Raw genomic sequence first — 13462 nt, forward strand, 5'->3', positions numbered from 1 at the left:
AGGTGTCAGGAACCCCTGGAGAACATCGATGCTAGAAGGGCCTTAAGTTGCGGTCCCTGGTTTTTTGGGGGAGGGGGAAGCTCCTCATTTTTCAATGACAATACAGCATTCCCTATTTGGCATGAGGAATGAGATTCAGAAACAGAAAGCACTAACTCTGTGTTCCCCTCAGTAATTTTACCTAAGATTAACCTACAATTAGAGGAGTTTGTTGACAGCTGCCTCGATCTTCTTGGCCATATAAGGGGGAAGGGGCCTAGACTCAGGGTGAGGCTACATTCACCAGGAGACCTGCCCCCAGCTGGACAGGAAAGCAAGGAAGGGCGCTAGAACACACTTTTCACACCCAGTCATTTTGCCCTCTACAATAACATTCATTACCCTCCATGGGCAAACCAGAACCTCCCTGCTGTTTTGAAACTTTTTTTTTTTTTTTTTTTTAAGTAGGCTCCATGCCCAAGGTGGAGCTTGAACTCACAACTCTGAGTTCAAGAGTCACATGCTCTACTGACTGAGCCAGGCAGGCGCCCTCAGAACTTCCCTGCTTCTAATCTATTATTTCTTTTCATTCGGTTCCTCCTGATCAGCAAATACGTTTGTCTATTTATCTTCACCCTGACAAATTCCTTAGCTCTTTGCCATCATAAACCATCCCAATTTCCGCAAGCTGAACTCTTCATTCTGTAGTCATGGGAAGAAGTAGTCAAGAGGTGTGACCCCACCAGGAAGACCAAGTAGAGCACCTTTCGGGTGATTGCATAGTGTCCTTTGAGTTCATGCAGGGCCCACTTGATATCCTGACTGCTGAGCATTTTGAAGTCAGCCATCAGGAGGTCAGCAGCTTGGATGAAACAACGCTGGTCAAGAGGAACCAATTTAGAGTAGTCAAAAAAGTCTATTTTAGGCAACTGAAACGAGAGAGAGAGAGAGAGAGGCACATTAGGAGGCCAGATAGTGCATTTCCCACAAAGTGGTATCACTTCAAGGACTGCTTATTACAAAATAGAATCATCTCATTTGTATACATGATTACAGAGGTTACCAGTCCTGTACAGAGATGAAAAAACTGGTGGTTCAGAAATGTTAAATAAGCTGGAGTCTGGAGACTAGTTGTGCCAGTCAGAACTAGTAAAAAGTATAGCTACGGATTTGAAACCCATCTTTCAGCCAATTTCTCTCCACAAAATGTTTAGAAAAAACCAGCATTTCTCTGGCTACAGAATACGTAAGAGAGATAGTCAAAAGAATGTGTGGGGAGTAGAAGGATCGAGCAGCCATGAAGTAGTTCTGATCTAGACTTTCCTTCACCACTTGAGAAACTAAATGCTAGGTAGGATTACAAATAAAGTGATGATTAAGATTTAAAAAAAATCAGGGGCACTTGGGTGGCTCAGTTGGTTAAGCATCTGCCTTTGGCCAGGTCATGGTTCCCGAGTTCTGAGATTGAGCTCCGCGTCAGCAGGGGCTTGGGGGGGGGGGGGTCCACTGCTCAGTGGGGAGTCTGCTTCTCCCTCTTGCCTCTCCACTCAGTTGTGCTTGCTCTCTCTCTTCCTCCCTCAAATAAATAAAATCTTAAAAAAAAAAAAATCAAACTTTTTATTTTAATATAGGATTTGGTTATACAGGTATATGCATTGTATATAAATCTTACATCAAAAGAAAAACTATAAAGATATTGAACTCTAGGTGCCGAAATGCACGCTAAAGTATGTATGTATAGGGCAGTGTGCTGATGTTTTTGTGATTTACTTTGAAATGCATCATAATGAAATGAAATATAAGAGAGATGCACTGATGGACAGAGGGATGGAGATGTGACAAAGTGGATATAATAAAATGTTAACTTTTAATAGTACTGCTGGTAGATATATAGGTGATCAGTGTAAAATTCTTTTGGCTTTACTGTATGTTTGAAAATTATCATAATAAAATATTGAAAAACAAAAACAAAAAAACCCACAAAATGATACAAAGAATCCTGGCTAATTCTTGTTTCATTTTATTTATTTATTTAATTTATTTTTTATTTATTTTTTTTTTTAAAGATTTTATTTATTTATTTGACAGAGAGAGAGATAACGAGAGCAGGAACAGAAGCAGGGGGAGTGGGAGAGGGAGAAGCAGGCCTCCCGCGGAGCAGGGAGCCCGATGTGGGACTCGATCCCAGGACCCTGGGACCATGACCTGAGCCGAAGGCAGACGCTTAACGACTGAGCCACCCAGGCGCCCTCTTGTTTCATTTTAAAAAACTTGCTTTGTAAGACTAAAGATATGGAAGGTTTAACTTTTTGTGGGAAAGGGATGATGGAGTTACAACAAAAGTTAAATACAGAATCCAAAGTGACTCAGGTTGGGAAAATCCACTGAAGGGATAAGTATATTCTGAAATCCTATTTTCCTGGCTAGTCTTTAAAAAATGTGTCCCAACAAAGCACTTTCTTACCACAAAGATGAAAAAAGCAGAGCATTTCTAGGTAGACTGCAAAACAAAGAGCACAACACTTGCCTTTGTCTCATCCTGGCTGGCAAGCAGGCTGCTACTGGGGTTGATAATGATTCTGTCTTCTCTCTTTGGATAGTCTGGATTTTCCAGAAGAAAATTACAAAGTCTGCAAAAGTAAATGATGTTATTTTCATAGTGTTTCCAAATCCCACACCTGCCATTTTTTAAATACAATGTTTGAAAAATAATGTGCCTCATCATACACTATGACTGGCCTATTAAATTGTTTGCAGATCAGAAAAATGAAATAGACAAATAAAAGACAGATATACTTAATTTCTATTTTTGCTTCTAGTTTTAAAAAGCAATAAACATACTAATAAATGCACACTTCTGTCAGGTATCAATGTCATGAAGTCACTCAAATTCTTACTGACTGAACAGTATGGAACTGGAGAATTTAGATGAAGAGTATCTACAGTTTGTCAGAAAACTGTAACAAACAAGGGGTGGGGAAACGTATTCACATTCGCAATTAAGAAGTTTGCTCCACTTGGAAAACAGTATGGAGGTTCTTTAAAAAGTTGAAAATAGAGCTACCCTACAACCTAGCAATTGCACTACTGCATATTTACTCCAAAGATACAAATGTAGTGATCCGAAGGGGCACCTACACCCCAATGTTTGTAGCAGCAATGTCCACAAAGCCAAACTATGAAAAGAGCCCAGATGTCCATCGACAGATGAATGGATAAAGAAGATGTGATACACACACACACACACGGAACACTACTCAGCCATCAAAAAAAAAAAAAAAAAGAAAGAAATCTTGCCATTTGCAACAATGTGGATGGAACTAGAGGATTTTATGCTCAGCGAAGTAAGTCAATCAGAGAAAGACAATTATATAATCTCACTGATATGTAGAATTTAAGAAACAAAACAGAGGATCATAGGGGAAGAGAGGGGAAAAAAAGATGAAAAGAGAGGGAGACAAACCATAAGCAACTCTTGATAATAGGAAACAAACTGAGGGTTGCTGGAGCGGAAAGGGGTGGGGGTTGGGGTAACTGGGTGATAACATTAAGGAGGGCACGCGATATAATGAGCACTGGGTATTATATTAAGACTGATGAATCACTGACCTCTACCTCTAAAACAGTAATACATTATATGTTAATTGAATTTAAATAAAAATAAAAAGCCATAAAACAGTTTGCTAAAGTAAATGGATGGAATTAAAAGACCTTCTGTTAATTCATTAATACTTTTTGTAACCCTCTAGTAATACAAGTCCCCATGAAGAATTTCAGTGACGTTCAGCTTGCCCAGCTGCAAGGCTGAAGGAACAGACCATGTCTGCCTAAGAACAGACTCTCTTCATGCCAAACCTATAGCCTTGTCCTTTTATCACCATTATGAAATACATTTAAAGGTAAGGATATAGAGTAAGATAACACATGCTGATGTATCACTGTCCAGATTTAACAAATGTTAACCAGCAAGGTTCTTCACCCTGTAACAACCAAATACAGCAACATGCTGGGCTCTTGGGATGATTCCACAGATAAGAACAGCCTGGGGGGTGTGTAGCACTAGCCACTTCAGTAGCAGGAAAGCTTCTCGGCTCACAGGGCCATGGGGATTCCCTTCTCCATCTTTCTCCCTTTCCTTGCTCCTGCAGGTTCTTCAGATGACTCTACCCCATGATTCTTGAATCTCTTCTTCCCAGGTCTCTCCTGTCCAGTGCCAACAGTGGAGCCTTTAATAGTAGGACAGGTCCAGCAGGAAGAGGAGAGAAAAAGCACTTCCCTCCAGCTCCTCTTCTCACCCACGGGGGAGTGTGTCTGGGAACAGAGTCTGGGAGGGCATGTTTCATCTGCAACCCCTTCTGCAGGTTATACAGCTCTTTGTAGGCTGACCTGAGAGTTAGCCACCACCAAGAATCTAGTATCATTGGGGAAAGGCCTCAAAGTCTAAACAACTCTGTTCACATGCACATCCAGACAAACTACAACCCAGATGTGGAGAAGCCCCTCAATCTCAAATATGCCTATTTGTAATGTTCTGATAAGTGTGGCTACCACAACCCAATAAACAGCCAGGTATCAGGAACTTGGGGAAAGATAAAAAGGTCACTCAGTGAAGAATCTTCTTTGACAAAAATGGCTACCCATGAGCGAAGCCAGTGGTATCCACGTGGGGTGCGTGGAAGATGATCTGCTACGGTACTGGAAGAAGTATTACAACTCCTATTTTTAAAAATCTCATCCTTTAAAATTTTCTTTTATTTTCTAAAGAACATTATACAGAATTACAGTATATGACACAGAGGTTGAATAGTAGGTGTAATTTCTAGAAAAGAAAACAAAAGACCAACCATATTTTAGGGGTTCTTCTCTGACCAATTCATTTTATATTTCCAGTATTAAGAAGATCACATACCGAAACATTGCAAGAGAAGGAATTCCACATGGCAGAAATCAGAGGGTCTCACTCTGTTACATATTTATGTTTCAATCTTAAGTCAAACCTGTTTATGATGCAATCTTTTTTTTTTTTTTTAAAGTAATCTGTACACCTGACGCGTGGCTCAAACTCATGATCCCGGCCCCAATCCTGATATCAAGAATCGGAAGCCCTCTACTGACTGACAACAAAAGGCGTCCCCCCCACCCCGCCCCCGCCCAAAGGCTCTCTTTTTTTTTTTTTTAAGATTTTATTTATTTGAGAGAGAGAGAATGAGAGACAGAGAGCATGAGAGGGAGGAGGGTCAGAGGGAGAAGCAGACTCCCCACCAAGCAGGGAGCCCGATGCGGGACTCGATCCCGGGACTCCAGGATCATGACCTGAGCCGAAGGCAGTCGCTTAACCAACTGAGCCACCCAGGCGCCCCCAAAGGCTCTCATTTTGAACTGTCAAAGTCATTTCTATTTTAATATCTTCACCCTTGCCAACAGAACTTTCCTGGAGGTTAAATGACATTCAGTGGCACAGGTAATTAAATACAAAGTTTCTCTGTGGAAATGAACTATAACCCAAGACATCAATATTTACAGCCTGGGGTGGGAGGCTTGTGAGAACTCAAATCTGCCCACCTATGTATGTTATTTCACATCTGATCTGACCTGACAAGCTGAAGGGTCTCAAGAAAGCACTCCTCCTAAATGAGCCAAGCTAGTATTCCAAGCTTTTATTCCTTAGATAGTTGTTGCTGTCTCGATCCAATTTAAGATTCATCACATGTGAGTGAAAAGACTTAGTAATCAGCTCAAAGAGATTACCATCACAGGAGGTTCTCTGGTGAGTAAATCCCTCTTGCTAAAATGACCAGCTGGTTATGTCTAAAGGTGATTTAAAGATTGCACATAAAGTAACCGAGAGTCAGCCACACACAATGCCAGCCTGCTCAACTTTGTTTTGTGTCTCCCTTTGGGTCTACATTAACAATATTTAGCTTAGTTGTGGGAATTAACACCTTAGTCCCAAGAGCCCAGGAACAAAAGTCATGTTAGGAAACTCAGAAGACTACAGGTTTGAAAAGATTTAATACAATTACTGCACAGTCCCCTTTCTTTGGATTTCACAAGAATTTTTATATGTTTAAGAACGAATATTTGCACGAGTGATGTGAAAAGCACAGAATCAGTAAGTCCCTAGAAAAAAGGATACGTATGAGACTCAGGAGGTAAGAGAACAAATTGTCACAGAATCTGTCAATTTGATCCCATTTTACTGGTATTTCACAGAAATTAATCTTGCAAATACTTGAAAAATAATACATTCATTTGTAGAATGAGAGGGAAACAAAGTATACTAAATTTCTAAAGGGTTACTTTAGTATTTACCATAAATTATTAAAAAATACTTAAATTTGGCATTTCCTATTCAAATCACTATTCTATATTCTTTAGAATATTCTACAGTATTCTTAGCTACATGGGCTAAGTCTATACTTAATCATTTATATTTTCCAAACTGAACACACAAGTATTGTGTTTCATAATCAGGAAAACACGAACAACAACAAAAGAATTCAGTGAGAAAAGATGCAAACAATTCACAAAGGAGAGAAATACAATTAGTCAAACAAATGCATGAAAACTGCCATGCAGCCCATTATCAAAGAAATAAACTAAAATAGTAAGCTACTTTATGCCTAGTTAACACCACCACTATGCATCATCACTGAGAAATTACTAAAGCAATTCATGTACATCTCCAACACCAACATAAACTGGTACAACTCCACTGGAAATCTATTTGGAAATAGTTTCAATGACCATGAATTTGTTTATAATGTCCAACCCTGAATTTTAACTTTTAGGGTTTTAGCATGTAGCAGGTATAGAGAAAGAAAAGGGAAAGTGCCATATGGAGAATAATGTTCATTAGAACATGGGTGAAAACTATGAACAAAGTTGTTTTTTTTTTTTTTAAAGATTTTATTTATTTATTTGACAGAGACAGAGATAGCGAGAGCAGGAACACAAGCAGGGGGAGTGAGAGAGGGAGAACCAGGCTTCCTGTTGAGCAGGGAGCCCAATGCGGGACTCGATCCCAGGACCCTGGGATCATGACCTGAGCCCAAGGCAGACGCTTAACGACTGAGCCACCCAGGCGCCCCTATGAACAAAGTATTTAATGAAGAGGAAAACTCAATAAAACTGAGGAAAAAAATGGAAAATATTTTTTGCTTAGCATTATTTCATAAACAAAATACCCAGAAATGCATTTACTCTCTGAAAAAATTGTGTTGCATTCCAAGAACTAAAAGGTTACATAAAAATAAAATCAGTTGTTTTTTAGTTGAGGGGAAGTCTAGGAGATACTTTTTATTGTAAAAATGTACTAGTTATTTCCATTCAATTTTGCTATGAATCTAAAAATGCTCTAAAGACAAAGTTTATTAGTTAAAAATAATGTAATTACCAAGTAATTTAAATATTCAAAAATTTTGAAAGCTTACAATAAAGCAGCACTTTTATTTTTAGTAATGGCAGACCAATCCTCCCAAAGATGAGAAACAAGACCAAAAATTCAGAAATAAAAAATTTCTGCTTGAAAATATCAGTAGCCAGGGGTGCCTGGGTGGCTCAGTCAGTTAAGCGTCTGCCTTTGGCTCAGGTCATGATCCCAGGGTCCTGGAATCGAGCCCTGCATTGGGCTCTCTGCTCTGCAGGGAGTTTGCTTCTCCCTCTCCCTCTATGTTCTCTTTTGCTCTTGCTCCCTCTCAAGTAAATACCTTCTCCCTCTCCCTCTGCCTGCTGCTCCCCCTGCTTGTGCTGTCAACTAAATAAATAAAATATTAAAAAAAAAAAAAGTAGAGGGAAAAATTATAGTATTTTGATACAAATGGGATACCACATAGCAATGAATATGAATGAACTACAAAGCATGGGTAAACCCCAGAAACATAATGCTGAGTGAAAGAAGCCAGTCACAAAAGAACAGAGACAACATGAAATCTTCACAAAATCTTAGTGTTTAAAGATGGTGGCAATGTTCTATTTTTTGAAGATTTCTAGGTGGTAGTTACATGAATGTTTGATTTGTGATAAATTACTATGCTGGCTATCTTTATTTTGTGCATTTTTCTGTATGCAGTCCACAAGAAAAAAGGCTTAAAAAATGCTGATATTAAAACAGAACTTGTAAAGTAATCAAATTAAAGTTAGGAGTTCCTAGGAGTCCAAACCTAAGTGAAAGTGAAACCCCAGAGAAGTAAGCTAAACAGAAGCGACATTTTCCTGAGCGCACTCATCAAGTCATTTATATATTCAAAAAGAAAATGATGATGATAATCATCATCTTCTTGAGCTCTTACTTCATAGGGCACACAGACAAATCTTACAGACCACAAGGAGAAACATGCTTTAATACTGACGAGTGGATGGAGAGGAAAACAAAACGCCCTGTGAGAATTGGTGAAGATTATACCCAGTCCTCATCCAGGACTAAATTCTTACCATCTTGATGACCCAAAGCCTTGCAGACAACAATCTAAAGTATAAAGTAGTGTTAGACTGACACTGCCCCTGGGCACATGATGAAAGACAAAAGTGAATCCTCCCAGAAGGAACCATTTCTATCAAAACCCCAAGAAATGAGCTCACAGTCAAAATTTACAAAACGCACAAGGAAAACAGGACACCAAGAGAGCCAGCAGAAACAACAGAATGAGATTCACAAGGACTTCACGTGTCAGAATGATCACACTCAGAACACAAAGAAGCTATGTTTATTGTGTTTAGAGAACTAAATGGATTAAAAATACAGTCAAAAAATGACACTAGAAAAATGATCCGGAGTATTATAAAATAAGGATGCCAGAATGAGAAGAATATAGGACATGGAACTAAAAATACTGTGGATGAGCTTTTTTTTTTTTTTTAAGATTTTATTTATTTGACAGAGAGCGAGCGAGCGAGAACAGGAACACAAGCAGGGGAAGTGGGAGAGGGAGAAGCAGGCTTTCTGCTGAGCAGGGAGCCCGATGCGGGGCTTGATCCCACCCTGGGATCAAGACCTGAGCCAAAGGCAGACGCGTAACAACTGAGCCACCCAGGCACCTCTGTGGATGAGTTTAATGGCAGATTACACCCCACTAAAAAGAAAATTAGTGAGCTGGAGGACTGCATTGAAGCAATCACCCAGAGTGTATCACAGAGACAAAGAGATGGGGTCAAGAGCCACAGAGGACGGGGGAGAAGCACTGACAGCAAAAGGAAGAGAAAAGATTATTTGAGGAGATACTGGCTACCAAATTTCTAGAACTGAGGAACGTGATTTGATCTACTGCCTAGGATAGTCTATATTCTAACTGTACTGCCTTAGTTAGATATGCATTAAGCACAAAATAACTATAAAACATTTTTTACTTCACTCAGTAGTAGTCCTCAATAGTAACACTGGTACTACAATTTATTTTATGTATATTATAGGATAAAAAAATGTATTAATGTTACTAGAAACTACATTTTTAGTGGAAGAACACAAAAATGTAAAATTTAGAAAGACTGAGGGGAAAAAACCTTAATGTTAAACTTAAATGGGAAATCATGAACATGTAATTAAAAAAAACCCGTATTTCCTTCGTCTCTCTCCTGTAAGGGCTGACAAGTGATGACATGCTAGTGGCAAAAACCTGGGTTTCTTGGAGAAATGACCACATTCCAGGGTTAGGGCAGAAACATTCAAGGTAAGCCCAGGCAACTCTGTATTTTACAAAGCAAGGACATGCTCAGACTAACTGGGCCCTGTCAAAATGATACAGATGCATCTTAAGAGGTTCCTACTGGTCAAACGTAGGATAATTCAGTACCAAAAACAAAAAAGGTTGTAACTCATTTTAAAATACCACTTATATAAAAACTGTAAGTCCACAGTAACTTAGAAAAAGAGAAAAAAGAAGTAAAAGGACAAAAGTCTTACAGCAGAATGCCAGATAATAATCCAGGTGGTGGATATATGGGTGTTCATTGTACAGTCTTTCAACCTATGTTAAAAAATACTAGGAGGAAAAATTTAAAAAAAAATTAAGTGGGGGATTATTCTAGATTAAGAAGCTAAAGAGATAAACACATTATGAAACTTTGACTCATTTCTGGTTCACCTGGGGGGCTCAGTCGTTTAAGCGTCTGCCTTCAGCTCAGGTCATGATCCCGGGGTCCTGGGATTGAGCCCCGTGTTGGACTCCCTGCTCAGCGGGGTCTGCTTCTCCCTCTCCTCCCCGCTTGTGCTCTCTCTCGCTATCTCTCACTCTCAAAAAAATAAATCTTAAAAAAGAACCGGGTCACAGTGGCTGTCCCTGGATAGAGGGCGACAGACAGGGTGGCCACTGGCACCAACAGTGTCTTTGTACGAATTAGAATAGAGCATCTCCTCTGGCTCCTGACCTGAGAAATGGGGCTCTTCCCACTTGGCCGTGGCAGGGAACAGCTCTCACTTGCACTCTGGGCTGAGTACTATAGTGCTGGGCATAATCTTTTGAGGACAGAGGTTTAGGTATACTACTACTTCTGTCTGATGGATGCAATCTGTATTAATTAACTGAAAATTTTATTAGTTTCAGTATTCTACGTTCCTCATAAACTTACAACGGTTTTACCTCTGCAGACTAGGAGGGAAAAGAGTGTAAAAAGAAAAGGACTTACTTTGTTTTCTTTGGGACACTTTTATTTTTTAAAAATTATAGTTATCATTTTTATGATAAACACTAAAGAAACACTTCCATACACTTCTCCAAACAGGCAGAGTGGTTGCAGAACACTTTGTTACAAATATAGGGAAGAAAATGTCTTTAAACAGCCTGACCAAAACATGCAGTATCAATGCTCAGAATTAACAAAACACCTTAATTCCATAACCATGCAGGATTAAGTAAAACCCAGAAAAGTCTGTCCATGACTAAAATTAGAACTCTTCTAAGAGGATCATTAAAGAAAACATAATGCTAAGTGAAATAAGCCAGTCACAAAAGGACAAATACTGTGTTATTCTACTATTATGAAGTCCCTGGAGTAGTCAAATTCAGAGAGACAGAAAGTAGAAGTGTAGGTCCCAGGGGCTGGGGGTGGAGGGGCAGGAGATGAGGAGTTAATGTTTAATGGGGACAGTTCCATTTCGGGAAGATGAAAATGTTCTGGAGATGGTGGTGATGGTTGCGCAAAAATGTGGAGATAATTAATGCCACTGATCTGTATACTTAAAAATGGTAAAAACGGTAGATTTTTATATTATGTGTATTTCACTACAATAAGAAAAACAAAAGGCATGTGGTGTACTTACACATTCAAATCATAGTAATTCTTCAAATGAATTATCTCCTCAATATACCCATTTGCAACATCTGGAAATCTTGCCTCCTGAAAAGGAATAAAAACATTATTTTTATCCACAAGAATGGTTTCAAATTACAATAAAAACCAGATGGCAAAAAGTAAAATGACTCAAGACGAGAAAGGGGCTGTAAGGCAGGTCTGTGCGCAGACGTATGTGTCTGCATAGACTGTGGACTCTAGAAAGGACCCTAGAGATTATCTGGTCCTCTGCCACTTTCCATATCCGTTCTTCGTGTTTTTTTTTTTTTTTTAACTTTTATTTTATTATGTTATGTTAATCACCATACAGTACATCATTAGTTTTTGAGGTAGTGTTCCATGATTCATTGTTTTCGTATAAAACCCAGTGCTCCATGCAATACGTGCCCTCCTTAATACCCATCACCCGGCTAACCCAGCCCCCCTCCCCTCTCCCCTCTAAAACCCTCAGTTTGTTTCTCGGAGTCCATAGTCTCTCATGGCTCGTCTCCCCGTTCTTCACTCTTTCAATTAACGCTGAACATCTCTGCCCAGGCAAAAGGAGTCCGAAAAGGAGTAAAGCACTACCTCTTAAGATGCACATGAGCTAGTGCGCCAGATGAAAACACCCGGGGGAAGAAGGGTTAAAAGCCTGCTCAAAGGCAATGAGCAGCTGAGCCAGAACCCACAGCCCTGCATCACACTCTGTATCAGGGATATCCAAAAGAACTTCATACAATGATGGAAATATTCTATTCTGTGCTTTCCAGTATGGTAGCTCTTCAGCCCCATGTGACTGTCAGGCACTTTAAATGTGACCAGTACCACTGGAAATTGAATTATAAATTTTATTTAATTGTAAGACACTTACATTTAAACAGGTACATGAAACTACCACACTGGACAGTGCAGCTCTAGATAATCTATAAACCTGCCTTATGGGTCTGAATTGGAATTAACTCAAAACCTTTTTAAAACCAGGGGGATTGCTCATATGATAGCACCAGGGTACCCATGATCTGCAGCTAGAATCCCAGAGGGCTTGCTGTGGGGTTAAGGGTAGATGAAGAATACTGATTTAATTTTCCTATCTTCAGAGTCTTTCTTCTGGTATCCACCTATAGATCCCTTAGGACAATGAAGTGCCCCCCCTCCCCCCGTTGTGATTTTGCAGTAAAAGAAAACTCACTACATTTACTGTAATTATTCACTTAAATAAAATAAAACTTACTGTTTCTTTCACTAAAAGTGCAACGAGTTCTTGATCTACCTCAGTAGCTTCTTGCCCCCAAAGGTTTTCCAAATTGGGCTCCTGAGATCCTTGTAGTGGAAAGGCTGGCCCTGGCTCTTCATCATCTATTGCTAGTTGTTGGTCTTCAAGCTCTCCTAGAGGATGGGCAGGCTGAGGAGAAGAAGGGCCTGGAATCCCATCCTGCTGGGGTTCTGGTCTTGGAAAAGCTGGCCTTGGAAAAGCCAGCCCTGGGGGTTCATGCTGATACAACAACGGGCCCAGTTCTGCTTCAGGCTGCCGCTTCTGAGGAACAACCTGGTTTGTTATCTCACGGGGCTGTTGGTTTAGGGACTGGAAATAAGGATGGTCTAACCAGCAGTCTTCTTCGATGGCTTGATCATCTAGGATAGCAGTAGATTCTTCAAGGTTTGATAAAAGCTCTGTCTCTGAATCTTCAGATGACTGGTTCTGAGAGTCCAGAGGATCACCTTCTGGTAAAAGAAGGCTACCTTCTTCCAAGATAACGATTTTCTGCTCTGATCTCGGGTTGACAATGTCATTTGCTGCTTGGTTATGACTTGGTCCAGGTTTGGGTTCTCTTTCTGTTTGGCCACTTGGCTTAATGAATTCAGAAACTCCAGGAGGCCCAAGATCCAGAAATTCACCGTAGTCATCCTCAGAATCATCCTGTGCCCCAGAATCAAACAATGAGCTGTTACACACTGAAAAATAGCCGTTCTTATCTGATTCAAAGGCTGTTCTAGACTTTTTAGGCCTTTCTTCTCCCAATCTTTTGAGATCTTGCCACTGGGCAGCTGGTTTGATGAGATTGGGTCGTGATGTCTGAGGTTTATTTGTCTAAGAAAAAATGAAATTTTAATAATAATTCAATTTCTTTCCTAGGTCTATGTCTCCTTGTGTACTTATGTTGAGCTTCGGAGACAGGACAGGAAAGAAACAAAAACCAAAACACCCTACCCAACAAAA

General features: G+C 39.8%; 1 protein-coding gene across 5 annotated transcripts in view; it reads right to left on the reverse strand.

Moving 5' to 3' along the window:
* RNF216 (ring finger protein 216) overlaps positions 1-13462 on the reverse strand; it is a 145597-nt gene that overhangs the window by 101702 nt on the left and 30433 nt on the right. For 4 of the 5 annotated variants that reach the window (XM_034988309.1, XM_034988308.1, XM_034988311.1 and 1 more), the window contains exons 4-7: positions 12476-13333; positions 11234-11310; positions 2507-2609; positions 744-908 (exon numbers count right to left, since the gene is read on the reverse strand). In XM_034988309.1, coding sequence (XP_034844200.1) covers positions 744-908; positions 2507-2609; positions 11234-11310; positions 12476-13333 — 1203 coding nt within the window. The remainder of the gene's footprint in view (positions 1-743; positions 909-2506; positions 2610-11233; positions 11311-12475; positions 13334-13462) is intronic. The other variant, XM_034988310.1, reaches the window with a different exon arrangement.

Source organism: Mirounga leonina, unplaced genomic scaffold (genome assembly GCF_011800145.1).
Source record: "Mirounga leonina isolate KUSES-001 unplaced genomic scaffold, KU_Mleo_1.0 Mir_454, whole genome shotgun sequence".
NCBI lineage: Eukaryota > Metazoa > Chordata > Mammalia > Carnivora > Phocidae > Mirounga > Mirounga leonina.